General features: G+C 35.8%; 3 protein-coding genes across 4 annotated transcripts; 2 read left to right on the top strand and 1 right to left on the bottom strand.

Moving 5' to 3' along the window:
• Positions 1-32: 32 nt before the first annotated feature.
• Positions 33-3950, top strand: styx (serine/threonine/tyrosine interacting protein). Of its 2 annotated transcripts, XM_043263386.1 has the most exons (11): positions 33-258; positions 1192-1224; positions 1390-1443; positions 1525-1622; positions 1728-1788; positions 1892-1928; positions 2112-2151; positions 2326-2376; positions 2645-2717; positions 2825-2918; positions 3410-3950. In XM_043263386.1, the coding sequence occupies exons 1-11, from the start codon at positions 199-201 to the stop codon at positions 3481-3483; spliced, it is 675 nt and encodes a 224-aa protein (XP_043119321.1). In that variant the 5' UTR covers positions 33-198; the 3' UTR covers positions 3484-3950. The 2 variants fall into 2 exon arrangements, with proteins under 2 accessions (XP_043119321.1, XP_043119322.1); XM_043263387.1 differs by lacking the exons at positions 1728-1788; positions 1892-1928 and adding an exon at positions 1823-1842.
• Positions 3951-4021: 71 nt separating this feature from the next.
• gnpnat1 (glucosamine-phosphate N-acetyltransferase 1) lies at positions 4022-6767 on the bottom strand. Its single transcript, XM_043263389.1, has 6 exons — positions 6617-6767; positions 5782-5945; positions 5631-5693; positions 5418-5545; positions 5275-5336; positions 4022-5129 (listed from the first exon to the last, which is right to left on the bottom strand). The coding sequence occupies exons 2-6, from the start codon at positions 5933-5935 to the stop codon at positions 4982-4984; spliced, it is 555 nt and encodes a 184-aa protein (XP_043119324.1). The 5' UTR covers positions 5936-5945; positions 6617-6767; the 3' UTR covers positions 4022-4981.
• A 4364-nt stretch (positions 6768-11131) lies between these two features.
• On the top strand, positions 11132-13155 carry socs4 (suppressor of cytokine signaling 4). Its single transcript, XM_043263797.1, has 2 exons — positions 11132-11240; positions 11990-13155. Exons 1-2 carry the CDS (start codon positions 11132-11134, stop codon positions 13153-13155), a joined length of 1275 nt encoding a protein of 424 aa, XP_043119732.1.
• The last annotated feature ends 1823 nt before the right edge of the window (positions 13156-14978 follow it).

The following is a 14978-nucleotide window of genomic DNA, read 5'->3' as shown; positions in this document are numbered from 1 at the left end:
CCGTCATCCCATGACTCCGCCCCTCCCTCACGTATGGCGCTGTCGTGTCACGTGACCGCCCTGGGTGGAAGCAGCATGGCGCGCGCGAGTGCAGAGCTCCTCCACAAACTCTACTTTATTTGCACTTAGTTCGTCTTTATAGTCAATCCATAAAAAAAGGGACTTGAACGCATTGAAAGCTGGAATACCGCTCGCAGCATGGATGAAGGGAATAAACTCCAGTTCCCGTCCCTGCCCGCCGCCAAAGAAGAGCAGCTGGTATGTTATAAACATTAGCGCAGTGCTAACAACTGCTGGATTACAGCTATTCTTTAAAATATCTGTTGCGGGGAAGTACATGTTTGAGTCTTGTGTGTAAAAGCTTGAATAAATACAGCGGTTTGAGCTGATGTATTTAACGTATAACAAAGCTCTTAAATTAAATCGTTGCTCTGAGCAGTTAGCATGTGCGTCCAGTAGCAGTCTACTAGAAGAACAACAACTCAGAAGACAAAGTCTTGCATATCTCATTGCAAAAGACGACAAGCACAGTCATGAAATGTAGTATGGCTAGTATTTATTATGATACTGGGGATACGATTCGAATAATTCGATAAACCCATATTCATCACAGGTTTTATTTGCTTTTATTTATGCTTTTAGACTCGTTTGCAAATACACCATTGATCACTAACCTGCTTTACGACATTAATATTGAGTAAACTAAATACTTTAGTCCGTTTAGTTGTCAATATACTTCCCACCTCCAAGACTTTTAACTATATGGAACAGTTTACCCAAAAATTAAAATGTACTCACACTCAGGGCATCCGAGACGAGTTTGTTTGTTAATTAGAACAGACTCAGAGAAATTTAGCATTACATCACTAGCTCACCACTGGATCCTCTGCAGTAAATGGGTGCCGTCAGAAAGACTCCAAACAATCAATAAAAACATAACAATAATTCACTTCAGTCCGTCATTACTTCCATTGACTGTTTGGGTTTAAGTTGAACACTAATGTTACAGAACTGATTAAGTGCATTGTATACAAGAAGTAAATATTATTTTTAAATGTCTGTAAAACTGATTATCGGTTTAGTCTTGATGCTGGTACAAAGTGCTGTGTTGTGCCGTAGCTTATGATTTTATAAGCGAGGTAAAACTGTTACTGGAACTGATAATCAGATTTTGTAATGTGATTTCTGCAGGACTGGGCATATCCAATGAGAAGAGAGATGCAGGTGAGTGATAATGAAAATAAACTTTGCACATTATTGTTATGGCTTTTGGCATTTTGTTGTATACCTTTTCTAACTGTTAAGTGATGATCTTAACAGACAGACATCTCGTATCATATTCTCAACAATCTATCACTTTTACTAAAGCCGCCTGATGTATTGATTTAGGAAATCCTCCCAGGCTTGTTTCTTGGTCCTTATTCAGCTGCTATGAAGAGTAAGGTACTGTAAAGATGATCTGTTCTGGGGTTTCATAATAAAAATGATCTATGGCTGAGACTAATAATTTATCTTTTCTTTCAGCTCTCAATGCTGGAGAAGCAGGGGATAACTCACATTGTGTGTGTCAGACAAGACATTGAGGCCAACTTTATAAAGCCAAACTTTCCCCATAAATTTAGGTATGTTGATTTGTTCTTTGCGGCACTTCAGTATATTGCTTCACTATTTCTAACTTGCTGTTTCTAATCCACTGCTTTGCTTATTTATTTTTTTCATGTTTATAGGTACCTTGTTTTAGATATAGCAGATAACCCTGTGGAAAATATTATTAGGTATTTCCCAATGGTAAGCTGACCATTTTTCTTTTTTAAATTTTTAGATCATTCCCACATATTTTTGGTGAGCGATTCTTTTATCTAATTATGATAACCTGTTTTTCTCTTTATAGACTAAAGAATTTATTGATGGATGTTTAGAGACGGGGGGTAATGAATGCTTCTCCATATTGATCTCTATTTATTATAATAAATGTAGCACTTTCTCTGTTCTGATCCTGGGTAAAAACAAGTTTCTTGTAAAGAAAATGGATTTTCATTGTGGACATGACTTTTATTTACTTGATGTATTTCACCCAGTTTGTGTAATGTCTCGCACATTTTTGTTTCCAGGAAAGGTACTTGTTCATGGAAATGCAGGGATATCAAGAAGGTATGTTAAAACTAAAGTCCATATATATATATATATATATATATATATATATATATATATATATATATATATATATATATATATATATATATTTATTTGAGTTATAAAGTTTCCAAAGATCGTCTTTTTGGTAATTAAATTGAATATGTTTTTTTTTATTTATTTTTTTTTCAGCGCTGCCTTAGTTATTGCCTACCTTATGGAAACATTTGGTGTGAAATACAGGTAATATTATTAGTGGAGAAAATTCATGTCTAAAAATATATATGGGTAGTTGACAAAAAAAAATGAGACATGTAGGGGAAAAAAACCTTAACGTACAAATAACATGAGAAAAATGTATCTTCATAGCATGAGAGAGCACAATGTTAATTTTTTTTTTTTTTTTTTTTACGTTTTTGTCGTCACGCCATAGGACACATCATCTACCCAAATACATAATTTGTTTTGTCTCGAAGTTTGCAAATTGTGTCATATATTTATTATTTTACAGGGATGCGTTTAGTCATGTACAGGAAAGACGATTTTGCATTAATCCTAATGTAGGCTTTGTTCATCAGCTACAGGTATGATTTTAAAGTAATCTCGGCATTAATAATTCAGCATTGAGTGCTATAGCTGTTTTATATACATGTATGCATAATAAATGGATGCTCTTTCTGTTTTCGTCAAGGAATATGAAGCAATATATCTCGCAAAGCTTACCATTAAGATGATGTCACCCATTCAGTTGGGCAGGTCTTTCTCCATCCAAGCTGGGATGCCAGGTAAGAGGACAGTCAGTATATTAATCATCTCTAATAGTACCAATAAGTTATCAATTTAAATTATCAGTATTGTGTAAATGTATTCGCTCATTGAGATTGAAAAACACTTAATTCAATAGTACTGTTAAATTTTTCAGTGTGTTATAGTAGCATCTATTCATTTGCATTTACATTTGTTTTAGGTTTTCAGTGACTTTATTTTTATTTTATATTTATGAAATTATTGTATGTCTCACTTTTACTCTTATGGGCATTTTTTGCGTTGTGAATCTGCTTTTGTTCCTGGCTACATTTGATTAATGGTTATGTTATAACTCATTTAAGTTATAACTCACTTATTAGTCACTTCGGACAAAAGCATCTGCTAGATAAATAAATAAATATGTATGATGATAAATGACTTATTGTATAATAGAACCGAGGTGTAATTTTTACTTTATTAATGCATGCACACTGTGGTCGTTCCTAATATCCTCCATCTTTCCCTACAGGAAGTCTAAAGAGAACACTAGAAGAGGACGAAGATTTCGGAAGTATGCAAGTTACAGCAGCACAAAACGGATAGGCTTTACTAAAAAGTGCTTAACCACAGTGGACTTTTCTTTTTACATTTTTATTGGGATTAAAAATGTAAATATTTGTACAGGGGTTGGGAGGGAGAGACTGCTCCTCGTGACCCTTGGAGCTGGGGAAGATTTGATAATTTTTTTTTTTTTTTTTTTTTTCCTTTTTGAGCTATATGCACTGAAATGTTTTGCAGTTTTATAGTATTTAAAGCATTTTGCATTTGCAGCGGGACAGTATTGCAATAATGCACCTTTGATACTTGAATTACTGTTATTTTGTTGGACGGATTTGGGTTGGGAGGGGATCAAAGAAGGGGACTGTCACTGCCGTAGAAATGAAATGGTAGGATGAATGAGTCTTGAAAAGCTTGGATGACAATGAGGAAATGAATTCAGACTGAGCTAAGGAAAGATACGTTTGCCATAGAATTAACATCCCACTGCTCAATAAAAGATGGCTACTTTATATCCTGTGTTTTGAATGTTATAAATCTGTCGTAAAGATCGATCTCAAATGATTATCCAATTTGACTGAAATGCATATATAAAATATCACTGATTTTTAATGTAACATTTTCAATCCATTCATCGACTTGTGTTTCCATGGTTTTACATATACTTAAAATTATAAGCGTTATAAAAGCACAAACATCACTGCCACATGTTTCGGTGTTGACAAACACATGAAACAATGCAGATTTTCAGGGAAAGTACAAAAATAAAAGCATTTAGTGTACAAAGATATGCTTTTATTTCATCAGGGTGTATTTTAAAATAATTTATTTTCCTTCATCTAGGTATTACACATAACTAATGATTATCACCAGTGGCTGAGACTAAAGCCAAAATTGAGAAATTCATGAGTATAATAAATAAATGTAAACCTTCGTTCTATTTCTGATCTCTAGGTCGAGTACCTGCACGAGAGACTGAAATATGTCAAAGCCATTATAATACAGCTTTTATAGAACTTGCTTAAGAGAATGAAAAATTGAGTTTTGGTATTTTACAGGGAATAAAGCACAGTATTAACATTTTAAGTAAAAGGGAAGTTTGCCTCAGTTTTGTAAAGAGTGTATTTGGAAACAAAATGGGTTAGTTTTCCCTCTGGAAAAAGTATAGAAATCTTTATATTCGAAAACATTCAAGTACGCAAGCCCTTCTATTCAACAAAACCTTTTGTCTTTTTTTCTTAGACAGGCCACAGTGTTTCTTTTTGTGGCCATCGCCGTAAACCACACATTCTGTATACGATTTAAACTCTTTTACTGTTTCTACAGCAAGTTACGCGATGTGAAAACGTTTTAAATAGAAAACAACTTTCAAAGCAAGTGCTCGATGTTGGCTGCAGACATCTAGAAAAAGTTCTTGAATACGCGCATTGTTTTTTTTTGCTGGCTAAAAAAGGTGCAAGTTCGAGGTAGTCCAATCTCAGGAAATAGAACGGATTAAATGTTCTAAAGCAAACATTCAGTGGTGTTCAAGATTCCTTTGGATTCATTCAAAGAACCGGCACTGCATGTAAGTCTCATCTGAAGCAGAGTAGCCGAACTTCTTGTAAAACTCCACATTTTTCGGCGCACACTCCAGCGTTACTTTGTAGCACTGCAACTTTTTGCTGAGAAGAGTCAATGTTGATACCAACCTAAAAAATGCACAAAAAGTACTGTGATCAAGGTACTTATATGCAAATATATTGAAAGAAAACAGTGTTCATCAATATATGCTATCTGAAAACAGAAAATAGGAATAAAAGCTATTGTAGAAGTGTTTCTAAAAAGCAAACTCACAGTTTTCCGAGCTGTTTCCCTCTACATACATCACTCACAACCACTTCTTCCACACGTCCCCTCTGCCGAGACAAAAACGCACCCAAAATATTACATAACATTGCACTATGAAAATACCGAAAATAAAATATTAAGTCAGTTACCTTTGCACAAGCATGGATGAATTTGTGCTCTATGATAAGTGTCGCCGTGGCAACAATCTGCCCGAGATTTGTGTCTTCCACCACTATCACGTAATAGTCTCCAGATTTCTTCATATGTTCAAAATTTGCTAAAAAATAAAAAAACAACAAAAATTATATCTTATACTGTGAGGTGAAAAACCTGAGATGTTTTGCTTTAGGAACACGCAGCACCTTTGAACTGTTCTTCCGTAACGTCCCCAGCCACTGTGAGCTGGGATAAGACCTTATAGAAGCCTAAAAGGGCATAAAGAACAAAGTATGTTCATCACGCTTGTTTGAAGAACTGAACAGAGTGGGCATGGGACTGAACGGTAAACAGTACCTCTGTCTAGGTCAGCAGTACAGAGAGGACGGAGGACCAGACCTTCTCCGGGCTGAGAGGGAGAAATAGGGGGCGAGAAGGAGACTGTGTTGCTGCTCCAGTCCAGCTCTTGGAGCAGAGAAGGATCAAACAGGGGAGTCTCGTCGAGCAACATTCCAGAAACCCTATAATCAATTATGTTTCATATGATTTTTCATCGGTCAGAAATAATTGTGTAATGGCAACAATTTATTTGGACTTTGATCATTTAAACATTTACAATTCAAAGTCAAGCTTCTGTTGACAGTACGGTATTATAGCTAACTAAAAATAAACATTGTAACATAATAACAACAACAAATAACTAATTTTAAATCAGTTAGCTGCCAAGCAAATGTTTTTTTCTCTGTGTGTGTGTGTTTTCTTTTATTATCATTATTATTTCCATTTAGTTTAACTTTTAAAATGTTAACGTTTCATTTAATTAGTATGTTTAAATATTTTTTTTTAATTTAAAAGTATAGTATAACTATAAAATTATTTTACTATGCTCTTTAATTAAAATAATATATTTTAATTAAAGAGCATAAAACAAATCTCAGAGTAGTTTGTAGCAGCCCTTAATAATAAAGGCAAAGGTCACAATGCTGTGAAGAAAATTACGTCCAGGAATTGATTATATTCATTTATATTTTTGATTTCAATCTGCTGTTCCCTGGGGACGAAATCAACCTACATTCTCAATCTACAATACCAAAATACCATCCGTATGTTCAATCAAATGTCAGCAAAGCTCGTAATCAAATTAGGTTAGATTCAATTTTTAGCCTATAAGATCAACTTGTCATTTACTTACGGAGACAAATGGATATTGACCGCTTTCGCTTCTATAAAAATGTTTGAATGAATCCAGGAACTCGAATCCAGTTACAGAGATCTTCAGTGTTCCAGCATGACACACACACTTCCTCCTGCGTTATGATTTTTTTTTCTCCAACACGTTAAGTCCCGCCTTCCACCCAATCACTGTTTGCTGTGTCTGTTCCAGTTATAAACGACTTCTCAATTGTCCAGTTAAAACGACCTCGAAAAACCTCTGGCCAATCAGCAATTATATTGATGAGAAGGGGGCGGGCCTTGTCAGATTGCGTGTATCGCTCCCGCCTCTCTTCTGTCTGCGTGCGTGGAATATGACGTGGCGCGACGCTTAAACGAGGGCGCGGCGGAGCTCTGACGTTCGTATCCGTCTAGAAAAAGCAGTTTAACAGGATAAATATCAAGTTTACAAACTGGTTTTGTGATCTTAGATGTGTTGAAAATGCAAACCTAACACTGTCTGGTTTGTTCGGCAAGCCTAACAAGAGTGAAATGAAAAGTTTCAAACGTTCAAAACATTTCTAAGGCTTAATTGCTAAATAGCTGCTTCAGTTATTGTTTGTTACCACAGTAACATTATTACTCTTTGTCAAATTGATATGGAATTTATGTGGACATGTAATGTGTGTGTGTGTGTGTGTGTGTGTGTGTGTGTGTGTGTGTGTGTGTGTGTATATATATATATATATATATATATATATATATATATATATATATATATATATATATATATATATATATAATTGATTGATTTCATCTACTTTAACTGACTGCTTTTATATATAATTCAGGCGTTAACTAAGCCATTCTAACTAGCACACAGCACAACCTTGACCCCTTGCTTTTCTAAGGACAGGTTGTGTAAACTGCATACTCAGACATACTCAGCAGCAGTTACTGGAATGCATCTCTCTTCTTTGTATTGATTTTCTCAAGTGTCTAAACAAAAAATTAATCATCTTTTCAAATGTTTTTAAGTAACTTTCAATAGATATCTGCCGGATATGAGTGCACAGAAAGGACTAACAAGAAATTTGAGGCGAAAACACCTTACAATGATCCCAAGTCGTATCTGTATGCGGACTGTAAGCATTAAAAATGACAACAGACCACAAAACAGAAAAAGGAAATCTTTCTTTCAATCTATCTCTTCTTATTTTAAAAATGCCCTCCTTAACATTTAAACATGTAATTTGCAAACAAATGAGCAAATAAGCATTGTCTTGTCAATGTGTAATAAATTTGCAAACAAAATTAGCAAACAAGGCTTATTTGTGTGGCTTGTCAATATGGGGCACACGTTTAATGAAATAATGATGGTATAGACAAAGCACTTGTGACAATAGTAATTCCATAATGTGTCTCCTGTTACTGCTTAAAAATGCTGCAGGCTTCCTTAATAAGCTCAATAACTTGCCTGAAAAGGGAAGCAGAGAGACAGCAGGTATTGAATGAAGCTTACGGGAAATAGGGAGGCTGAGAGCAAAAAATGCCTGCAGAAAGCTGATATACTAGTTCACATGACTAAACCATGGATCATTACATCGAGTGGAAGATACAAATCATGGAAATACAGTATGTTTGTCTTTAATGACTCTACGTGGACAGAAAAATGAGACAGCAAATACTGGCCTTAACATTTTTTATTTTTATACACAGATTTATTAAAACAGACCAATATAGGGTTCCTGTCCAGTTTCACGTGTGTACATAAATTTGTAATATTTGCATGCTATATTTGTAATTTCAGTAGTCCTAATGACAATTTCTGTTGAGTAAAGTGCAATGTTTAAGGACAAGTTGCTAGTGAAACTAGGAGCAATCATCAAAAAACCAACAGTTCGTAAAATGCAATAGTGCAATATATAATGCATACATTGTCAACAATGTTTATTAGTGACATGAAGGATGCTTTAGATGTCTCTGCACATTAGAGATTATTTTAACATTGAATAACTACATATTTGACATTAAAATAATGTATAGGAGACCTTCAAGCAATTAGATTTTTCTGAATGCACCATTACTAGCTTTTGACTGAGTTACTAGCCAATTAAAATATATATTAAATTAGAACTAATTATATACCCAAGGTAGACTAGATCTCTTTTTTTTCAAGGCGTTTTTATTTAACGTTTTTACATGTGTTGCCGGGGTGTTCTAGGTGGATGCCAAGTGGTTGCTTCTTGGCTCGAGTCAAAAGTGCTAATTGTCTATCCAATTAAAGTACTAAAAATATTTGTATTCAAACATGTTTCCAGACCACTGCCATTGGCTGATAAAATAGATAACCCCACCTCCAAACACATGCTATTGGTTGAGCCAGTGTTACTACGTTGTGATGAGCTGATTAAACAAATATATATAGTGCCATAGAGACAGTTTTCAATCACTTATTAGTATTTTAACATTCAAAGCTGACACACTTTGACTTTAAAATAACTTATAGCGAACCCAGGCTATATTGGATTTCTTTCAAAGCACCATAACACAGACACAGAAGCCGTCCAGATACTGATACAGATCAATGGAGAGAACATGAACACAAGAGCCATGGAGCCAGAGACTTCCCGCTGATTTAATTACAGACTTTCCATCACTCAAAGAGCCACCGTTCTGAAGCAACATCAGTGCATCTACACTTGAATGATGGTCATGCGATATTATCGGCCAGACACGCTGCAAACCGGTGCAGACAATGGAATCATTACGGCTGCAGGAGTCTTTTACTGAGAGCCTTAAACTTCTGTATTACCATAAACAAGTCTTTAGGGAGGTGTTGAGACTGTACACTGTAAAAAAAAGTGCTCATAAAATGAGAGTGAAGCTTGTATGGCTTTAGTCTTACAATTTGACAACACAATCAAATGAAAAATTCATGATGTCCATGGTTGCTCTGCTGCGCATCGGATCGATAGCACAGTAATAGCTGGCGTATCTGAGACTTGCTTGGCAAGGGTCTCTTTTTGATAAACTGTGCCATGTTAATGGGCATACTGAGTTACTGTCCTCTTTCTGCATGAAGAAGATTTCTCTCCAGCGCACAGATATACAGTAGCCAACAGATTTGTGCACATATGTGATACAGGAGATTCTTGTCCCAGTTGTCTGATCCTGTTACTTCTTCCAGCTAAACATGCTTCACTTCTGCTCTGTGTGGTCTGGTGGGACTCCAAATTTAGTCTGAGTATTTGATAGAAGCAGTAAAATTCTGGTAATTCATGGAGCAGGAAGGTTAGAAATGATGCTAAAATTCAATGCAAGAATACACTTTTAAATTATAAATAAAAGCAAATAATGCAAAGTTCAATTATTTCTTGCAGCTTCTTTGTTAACTGCTGGAATGCAAGTAATGCGCATTTTTTATTCTACACTCTTAGGTACAAAAGCTGTCACTTCGAGGGTACCTTTTCAAAAAATGGATATGTAAAATAAATCCTTTAGGTACAAACATGTAAAAAAAATGGTATCGCCTCATTGACAGCTTTTGCGAATGCATAACAGTTCTTCCTTGTTCTTACATCTCTAAGGCATGAAAGGGGCTTAAGTGGAACAACTAAATCATTTGTGCCTCTACACATTGATCCGATCAAACACTTTTAACGGATCACAAGAGAATTCATCACTCAATTTCTCGAATGCCATTCTGCTGGCCTCACACACTTAAGAGAGAGAGACTGATTACAGTGAAAATGTAAGAAAACAAGATGCACGGTAATAATTCATAGCTATACAGTAGCGTGCCTGTGATATTAAATAAATGAGAGTAAAATATTTTAACATTTCAGAATGACATCACCTAATGACTTCACAGCCGTAATGAATTATTGAATTTATTTTGTAATCCATTTAGCAGGCCGGAAATGCATGATATTGCTCTTGATATTTGATACATTCTGGGTGGTACCAGGAATGGACCCCCTGACCACCATCTGAAATGGGTGTCAAAAATTGCCTTTGTGCTTGCAAATGTTTGCCGGATGTTCCCAAATTAAAGTAGGGCGCATATCAATCAATAAATCAATGAAGTAGAGCTCTCAGTGTCTGTTCAGAGATTTCCCATTTCCTTCCTAACAAGGTTGCCCTCGTAAATAGATGTCCGTTATTATTGACTAATTACATTTAGCTCATTGATTCATTGATGGTCAGTCAAAGTTCAGGGTAAGAGCTGATACATTTTAAAAGATTTTAATGTTGTGGGCTTGTGGTTTATTTAAAGGATAGACACATTTTTGCACTTATTTTGCAAGTAAGACCACCTATAATAATATAACAGCTATAATAGATACGATGGCCTAATACTGATAAAGGTAATGCACCTTATACTCATTTAAAATTCTCAATGTCATTTCTTCAGGACAGCATATTCATCGTACATGATAGGTTATGATCGCATGATAGGTTAACTGTCCATTGACAAAAGTACCCCTTCCGTCCAGTGAAGGGCAAGTATTCCTCTGAGGAATTGATACTTGAGAGGTTTTAAATAGGAGGGATGTGCTTCCTCCCTTCAGTTCATGCCGAGCTCTCACTGCACGAACTTCAGGCATGGAAAAATTCATCACTCCTCTGTGAGGACATTAGATTTGCCATTCATTCTGAAGGTAGGATACATTCACATTTTATTCATATAAAAGATATTGAAAAGGTAGAGTTTTTTGTCTATTAGCTGTTATATTGTATGCGTCTCTCATTCGTATATAGTTGTGATATGCAGTTATATACGAAGTATATTTTTATATCTGCATGTAATGTATAACGTTTGATACAGTTTTAAAACTTTAGTTTTTATTATTAAATGTCATGTTTAATTTAAATGACATTAATATATAATGCACACACACAAAATATACATTACACATATAGAAGTAACTGTATATGACGTATCATGTTATGTTAATGTATAAATAGAAAAAGTAAAGCATCCCAAAAAATTTGATAATGTGTACTATTTATTTATTTATTTTTAATAAATAAATATAAAATATGTTTTGCATTTATTTGAATCAAAAATACTAAATGCAAATTTAAATAAGTAGATTAAAGTGGTAACTAAATTAATTATTCTTTTAATTAAATAATAATTGCATGTGTATGCTGTTTCCTGTAAGACTTTCTCCTTTCTAATTTTTCATATAAAATAATGTGTTTTTAAAATTTAAACATAGGAATAGAATAATTTCTTGATCACCGAAAAATGTTATTTGGTACTGTAGTCAGTTATGAATAGAAAAATATATGCTGTATTTATTAATTTTGTTATATTGTATGCCTTGTAGTAGGAACATTAATACTGTTAGTATTCTTCATGTTTTTCCTTGCCAATCTTGATGTATTTTTAAATTCTGTGCAGCACTTTTCCAAAAGGGGCCTGCAGCAATGTCAGAGAGGAAGCCCAAAAACTCGGATACACGTCCCAAGAACCTGCGGAGCTGGAGCGCTGATAGTTACATCCGTAGTATTAAAAAACGTTCTCGTGGGTCACGCCATGACACGGCGTCCAGAGCGGAAGAGGGGGAAGGAACGGACGATCCGACCGTCCGCTCAGCTTCTTGTCCCCGGAGACGTCGAGAGCGAAAGTGCAGCTGCACCATCCCTGGAGAAACGGATTCGGACTCTCCTTGCAGGAAAGCCCTGTCCCGTCGGTCTCTGAGGCAGAAGTTTCAAGACGCCGTCGGCCAGTGTCTCCCTCTTCGCAATCACCACCACCATCACCACCAGTCCGGTTCCTCACGTCCATTCTCCGTCCTCCTTTGGTCCAAACGGAAGATTCATGTGTCCGAGCTCATGGAGGACAAGTGTCCGTTTTCTCCTAAATCCGAACTGGCTCAGTGTTGGCATCTGATCAAGAAACATGGCACTCACACCAAACCTTCTTTAAGCATTGAAACCGAACCCAAAGGTCCCTTGTTATCCTCTTCTCCTCCAAAGCTTGTTTCATGGGAAGAGATCAGCTCTACTGGGGCTTCTAGTCTGGATGACTGGGATCCGTCTTTTGCACATGGAGATGCTCAGTGCTGCGCCCACACTGACTACATCCTGGTTCCTGATCTGCTTCAGATCAACAACAGCCCTTGTTATTGGGGTGTCCTGGATCGTTTCGAAGCTGAGCAGCTTTTGGAGGGGCAACCGGAGGGGACCTTTCTGCTCCGAGACTCTGCCCAGGATGAATACCTCTTCTCGGTTAGCTTCAGACGCTATAGCCGCTCCCTCCATGCCCGAATAGAGCAAAACGGGAAGCGCTTTAGCTTTGATGGCCGTGACCCTTGCATGTACAGAGATTCCAGCGTCACGGGCCTGTTAAAGCACTACAGTGACCCGGCCACATGCCTATTTTTTGAGCCTCTTCTCTCCCGTCCACTACCTAGGAACTTTCCTTTCTCTCTGCAGCACATGTGCAGAGCGGTCATCTGTAGCTGCACAACCTATCAGGGCATTGACTCCTTGCCTTTACCCTACAGTTTGAGACACTTCCTTAGGCAATATCACTATAGATGCAATGGAGCGTGTGCTGTTTGAAAACTGTGACAAAAATGAGACAAAACTACATGTTATTTGATTTGACAGATTGAAAGGCACAATAAATGTATTCTACACAATATGGTGGAGGTAGTTATCCTGCAGCACAAAAACTATTTATGTTTCTGATGCTATTTTGTGAAAACCAAAGATATGCAAGACATCAGTTGGCGTTTCTATACTTTTTTTTTTTTTTTTTTTTTTTTTGCCAAATTTTCAGCCAGGCTACAAGAATTTGTCTTTTTCTTATTTTGTATCTCTCCTCTGTTTATATTCTTGATTTACTTTTGTATGCTTTATACAGTTTTGTGCCCTCGATCTCCATGATAAAACAGTAAACGAATCGAAGTGATTTGGATTAATGGACGCTTTTTTACGTTTCCGGCGTTATCAGAAGCAGAAGTCGTAATAATTCATTAAATTTAAAGAGTGGCGAACAGATGACTGCAAAACATTTGGTATTGTGATTTACTCTAAAAGCAACAGAAAGAAAAACAACGACAGTGTTTCCACGATTTTTGAAAAGAAGTAAAAAATAGAGAGATTGTTAAAGCAGTCAGAACAGAGAACGGTGTCAAATTTGCCGCCATTTCCTTCCTGCCGCCGTTTGTTTTTAAAATTTACCGCCAAGTGAATAGGCTATAACACAAAGTATAGCATTATAAATGTATATTATTATTAATATTATTTAAATATGATAAACTACTACTGGATTTGCCATGTTAATACCTGTGCAAATAACATGTCTTTCTTTACGAATGTTTTATTTTTTCATCTAGTGGCAGTTTTTCCCTGTTGTAGTACTGACCACTAGATGGCAGGCTTGTAAAACTGACTAGACACTTTCTTTCTGCTAGATCGTCTGTCTTGTATTTTAGAACTAAACAGTGCCTAAACAGTTTCTGTTTGTGTTGCAAAACCTTGTCAGTAAATTACTCGATAGATCTGTCCAGTACAAACAAGCAATTCACCCAAACACTGTAGTTACATATTTTCAATAAAAACGAGCAATAGAGCGAACAAGTTAAATTGAGACTGATCTGTTTTTACTGTGCTGTGGTTTTTTACCAAATCTCCTCTCAGGTTGTGTTTTGTCACAAGCTCGACAATATGTGAAGTTAAACGCTATGTAGGAATCGCTAATGAATTTCAATCTTATACATGATTTAAAGACTTACACAGGTCACTGAAGTAAATAGACAAAAGATTGAATGGCATATATTAAAAAGATTGAAAGTGAGATTTTAACAAAACGGGAAATTATCCTCTTTTATAACTCTGATTTAGTCAAAGATATTATGATTTAGCTAGGCCATTGTCTAATGCATTTATATGTGCTCACTGATTCTCAATTGACTGAGACAGGAACCATAATTATTGATCTGCCGAACACAATGTTAAATATTAATGTTACTGAGATGATCGGATCTCTTTTATGAATTTAAAGTGGGCCATCTTTATCTTCAGATCATACATTTATATCTTATAGGCCTACATATCGTAATTTAGACAAATGTTGCATTCATAATTAGAAAATTTTTTTGAGTTGTTTTATTCTTTCCCCTGATTCTCACAGGAATCTTTTCTGCATTTTTATATTTTCATTAAGAATTTTTTTTTTGGTTGTGGGGACGTTGGCTGTCACAATTTAGGTGATTTAAGATTTTACTATCCTTTTGGGGACGTTTGGTCTCGGCAATGTAGTCAAATCCGGACACATATTTACAAACATAGGTACAGAAAACTAAATGATGCATGAATGACATCCCCTAATGTGGCCATTAATCATATCATATCATAATATTTGGTGTTGCATTTCAGTC

Source organism: Puntigrus tetrazona, chromosome 17, assembly GCF_018831695.1.
Source record: "Puntigrus tetrazona isolate hp1 chromosome 17, ASM1883169v1, whole genome shotgun sequence".
NCBI classification, from domain to species: domain Eukaryota; kingdom Metazoa; phylum Chordata; class Actinopteri; order Cypriniformes; family Cyprinidae; genus Puntigrus; species Puntigrus tetrazona.
The sequence above is the reverse complement of the archived record's forward strand: the minus strand, read 5'-3'. Positions and strand labels throughout refer to the sequence as shown.